Source organism: Triticum urartu, chromosome 7, assembly GCF_003073215.2.
Source record: "Triticum urartu cultivar G1812 chromosome 7, Tu2.1, whole genome shotgun sequence".
NCBI classification, from domain to species: domain Eukaryota; kingdom Viridiplantae; phylum Streptophyta; class Magnoliopsida; order Poales; family Poaceae; genus Triticum; species Triticum urartu.
This window is the reverse complement of record NC_053028.1, coordinates 125,356,343-125,361,102: the sequence shown is the minus strand read 5'-3', so window position 1 is coordinate 125,361,102 and position 4,760 is coordinate 125,356,343. Positions and strand designations below refer to the sequence as shown.

At 50.7% G+C, this 4,760-nt stretch overlaps 1 protein-coding gene across 2 annotated transcripts; it reads left to right on the top strand.

Annotated features, from left to right (window-relative positions):
* The first annotated feature begins 475 nt into the window (after positions 1-475).
* LOC125520189 (cyclin-dependent kinase inhibitor 1-like) lies at positions 476-2,089 on the top strand. Of its 2 annotated transcripts, none has more exons than XM_048685032.1 (4): positions 476-1,018; positions 1,130-1,191; positions 1,324-1,554; positions 1,674-2,089. In XM_048685032.1, exons 1-4 carry the CDS (start codon positions 563-565, stop codon positions 1,747-1,749), a joined length of 825 nt encoding a protein of 274 aa, XP_048540989.1. In that variant the 5' UTR covers positions 476-562; the 3' UTR covers positions 1,750-2,089. The 2 variants fall into 2 exon arrangements, with proteins under 2 accessions (XP_048540989.1, XP_048540988.1); XM_048685031.1 differs by having other exon boundaries at positions 1,127-1,191.
* Positions 2,090-4,760: the final 2,671 nt, after the last annotated feature.

Sequence of the window (4,760 nt, the reverse complement as noted above, 5' to 3'; positions counted from 1 at the left end):
TTCTTTAAATAAGAATATTCAGTGAAGCATTCAGCAAGCCCGATCTCAAGAAAATGTACCAACGTGATCCACGCATGCCGTGCGCCTCGGAGTGTAACCAGTAACCCCCCGGCCCGGCGCGTCACGTTACAACGGTGCAGCATTAAACTCGCACAATTAAGCCCGGCGGCCCCCGTCACGCCACAAGCCCATCCCTGCGAGGGGCCAAGTTTTTAAATTCAAAATTCGAACCCCAACCGTCCGATCCATCCCCTCGCCGGTACCGCCCGGTACTACACCGTGTAGTGCGCCGTTACAGCGGCGGTACCATACCACGTTCCGTCCGCGTCACCGTCACCTCAGACGCCGTCCCGTCCAGATCCAGGTCACGGCGCCGTCAGCACCCCCGCGCGAGCGCCGCGACCGTCCGATCCGAATCCGGTCGGCCCCACCGCGCCGGGTATTTGTACGCCGGAGGAGCGAATTTGCTGGCGCGCTCTCTCTCTCTCTCTCTCCTCTCTCTCGGAAGCGTGCGGAGGCAAACGGCCAACGCGACGGGTTCTTTCCTTTCGTCCGTTCGCGGATGGGGAAGTACATGCGGAAGTGCCGGGCCGCGGCCGCGGCCGCGGGCGGCGGCAAGGCGGCGCCGGCCGTCGTGGAGCACCGCGCGCCGGTGGCCTTCGGCGTCCGCACGCGGTCCCGCGCGGCCGCCCTCAACGCGAAGATGAGGAAGCAGCAGCAGGCGACGACGTCCACGGCGGCGCGCGCGGTGGAGGATGCGTTGCTGGGCCGTGACGGCGGCGACGCGGCCGCCGGGTGCTACCTGCATCTCCGGAGCAGGAGGCTGTTCATGCCTGCTTCCGCGGCGGTGGGTCAGCTCCGGGGACTTGGGGCGGACGAGGAGGCTTCGACGGCGGGGCTGCCGGATTCTCGGCCCTCGGTGGAGGCGGCGGTCGTGGCCGGGGTCTCGCGCTGCTCCAGCACCGCGTCGACGGCGGTGGACGTGGCGGCTAGAGAGAGGAGCGGCGACGAAGCGGAGGTGAGTGGGCCACTCACTGCCCTAGAATTCTCCGTAAATTCGGCCGGTCGATCGGCAGTTTCTGCTGCTGAATTACGAGATTTGGTTCTGACTGTCTTGGTCGATCAGCAGGCGTGCGAGAGTGGCGACGTGGAGAGCTCCGTCAGCGACTCTGAGTGCGGCGGCCGGGACAGGTGAGTCCTCCTCTCTCGATACCGACAGGAATTCTGCTGAATTATCCATTGTTTTCTATTCTCCAGGGTGATCTTGAGTTCTTGACCCGGTTTTGCTTCTGAATTTGACCTGTTTGAATTGTGGTAATCCAGGAGGGAGACCACGCCGTCGAGCCGTTCCCCGGCAGATTTGAGCGACCTGGAGTCGAGCCAGGCGGCGGACGAGCAGAAGCACAAACGCAGGAGGTATCCGGCAACAACGACGACGACCGCAGCGCCATTCCGCTTAGACTTGGAGGCGAGAGCAAGGATGCCACCGGCGGCAGAGATCGACGAGTTCTTCGCCGCCGCGGAGAAGGCCCAGGCCGAGCGCTTCGCCGCCAAGTAAGTGGAAATTACAATTGAGCACACAAGTACACATACGTCTTGGCACTTGGCAGTCGCTCTATCGCCGTCACAGACGCCGCCACGCTAAGCCTTGTGCTCTCGCTGCCTCACTGCAGGTACAACTTCGACGTCGCGCGCGGCGTGCCTCTCAACGCCGGCCGGTTCGAGTGGACCCCGGTGGCCACCGTCTGAGGCTCTGAGCATGATGCAAAATGACGGGAAGCTAGCGGCGGCGCGCGTAGAAAGGGAAGGCCTGCTGGGAGTGAAAAGAGACGCTGATCCAACCCGCAAAGGAAAACAGTAAAGAGAAAGAGGAGTGAAAAAAGAACAGAATAATCCCATGCACAGCAGCCTAGAGCTAGCTATGCAACACTAGCTCTCTCTCTCTCCCCATCCAAATTGTTCAAATTCGCTCCAGTTTTTAACTTCTTCTGATTTTTACCTTTCATTCACTAGGCCACGGCGATCGAAAATAGGCTCGGCCGTTGTGTAACTCCTGTTTCCGTTTCCAGTTCGCATCTTGCGGGCGGCATTGAATGCGCAGCAGCAGCGGCCGGCAGCTCTGCGCTGCCGTGCTGCAGGCCTACCTGCAACAGTGAACCCCCGCCGGCCACCTTCTGCTACTGCAGCTGCAGCTTCTGCTTCTCTCGCAGTATTTTATTCTTCGTACAGTTTCGCAGCCCCACGCTCTCGCTCCTCGCACAGTCACGCTTGTCCTCTTCCCCGTCTCCGGCGATTTTTCTCCGTCCTCTCTCTTTTGCGGCGAAACAGCGCTCCGTCCTGTATATATATAGAGAGAGAGGAAGCTTTGTCTGTCCGTCCGTCCATGGCGTGCCGTGAAGGAGGAGGAGGTTAGGTGAGGCCGCCAGCTAAACAAGTGCAATTACGGCGAAATGATTTGGGATCTGGGGCTTGGGCACGCACATGCGCGGATGGCAGGACGGGTCTGGGATAGGGCAGGCAGGGGGTGGTGGAGACGGACGGGGGAGGGAGGAATGTCGCTTTTCTTTCATCGGGATCTGTGGGTTCGTGGCGGTGAATCGGTAAGAAACGGGGAGTTCTACCGATGATTCGTGGGCCAGATAGGGGCACGTGCAGCTGCTGCCCGCAAAGCAAGAGGGGGTGTATGCTGGTCTTTGGCAGTGTGAGATGCTTCTTCTTTCTTTCCGTGCGTATGCTACTTAGTACATGCTACTGTTGGCTCGGGCCCTTTGAGTTATTTTGGATCTACTCCAGTTGGGATGTCTATGTTTAATTGCGAAATGGAGCCTACGTGTGTGGGCAATGGTCCGTAACATAGTCTCAAGTGTGTGGTGTTGTAGGCATGGGTTTGGTTAGCGGGCGGTAACCCGGTCCTTTGTTACCGCCTGAAAATTTCGTCCACACGTGTGGACTGAAGGAGGTTGGGCCAAACGCTCATCTAGCCACCCGTTGTGAAACGGTATCTTTATATTTCGCACATGCACACAAATCAGAATGAAATCATATGATGTCAGGAGGAATCTTTTGAATTTTTTAAACTTTACAATGTTTTATTTTTTAAATAAAAAATCTGATTGAAAATCCGTTTTCATCATTAAATCCACCGCGGCGAGGAATACAAAAGTAGATCCCATATCAATATGTTTCGACGATATTTTTTGGCGGTCAAAAGTTGCCACGTCTATTTCACATAAATTGTCATGGTATTTACACTAGAGTTGCCATGATGTGTTTCAACTACTTTTTGTTGTTTGTTTAAAGTAAATTTTGACATGTATAAAAGAGGGAATTAAGAAACTAAATTTGCCATGGAGAATTACTAAAATTTGCCATGATCCATGAAACAATTTTTTCATGGTTCATAATTAAAAAGAAATCCATCGTCGATTACTTTAAAAATGCATAGTCAATGACTCAAATTTTCCATGAAACATAAATTAAAATTGCCATGGTGAAATACTTAAATTTGCCATGATACATGCACTAAAATTTGCCATGGTTCATACCAAAAAAAATAACTTCTAGGGTCAAAATACTAAAATTGTCATGATCTATAAAATAAATTTGCCATGATCTATAAACTAAATTTGCCATGATGAATTACTAAAAATTGCCATGATCCATGAATTAAATTTGGCGTGGTTAATTACTAAAAATTGCCATGGTCAATTAATAAAATTTGTCATGAAAAGTAGTTGAAAAACAATGGTAGTTTAAGATCTAGAAAAAATAGATGAAGCATATCCTGGCAAATATAGTGTAAACATTGTGGCAACTCAGTGAGATCTAGTTTTGAAAATCTCTTCGAGATGGATTTAATGATGAAAACGGATTTTTATCATATTTTTTATTTAAGATAAAACATTTTTAAGTTCCAAAACCAAAAAGATTTCGTTGATGCCATTTGTTTGATGTGGCAAAATGGATGGTAATGAAGGGGTTTGGACCATGTTGCTTTGTGCCACATGTGTGGCATTTATCATTTGGATAGATTTTCTCAAATCTCAAACCTTGTAGAGCACGATTGCCAAAACCCCGATGCGAGATCACAATGCTTCTTTATGACAAAAAAATCTTAGCACCTAATGCAAAACAAAAAGCTTAACGAGTTTTTACACAAACTTGCTCAGGCCCCCTTCACCCCTATTTGGATTTTTTCCGCTCTCTGATCTCTACCCTTCTCTCCCCCCCCCCCCACTATCTGGACACACCTTTCATGGCACAAGAGTTTTTTGACGCTAGTCCTACACAAGAAGGTTTCGAGACTGCTTTCTATAAAAAAACTAGCCTATTCATTAAGTGTTTTTGTTTTGCGTCATGTGCGCAATGATGCCCCTAGTACTATTATAAAGCTCTTATAAACGATGTAACTCTTTTGGTCAATGAATAAGTGGAAGTGTGATAGTGTCAAAAAAATCTGACCTATCCTAATGCCAAAAGTCACCACCATTTTCCATAGTTTTTTCAACCCCTCAGCGGATTCTGCCAAAATCGGGCTTTATAGTTTTTCCGCCCAAAGGCACGTCGGATACCACTGCAGGTGCTTCTAGACTGATCTTGCTACAAAATTGTCCCGTGAAAGCCCTCACAAAACTCCTTACCAACCAATTGAAACATGATCTTTACCTGCCCTTTTAGTCGTGCATGCTGGAGAAAACTGGGCATTGATTGGTCCACGTCTGCATGCCGGCTGCACCTCGTTCATTTGGCCAGGCAAGATT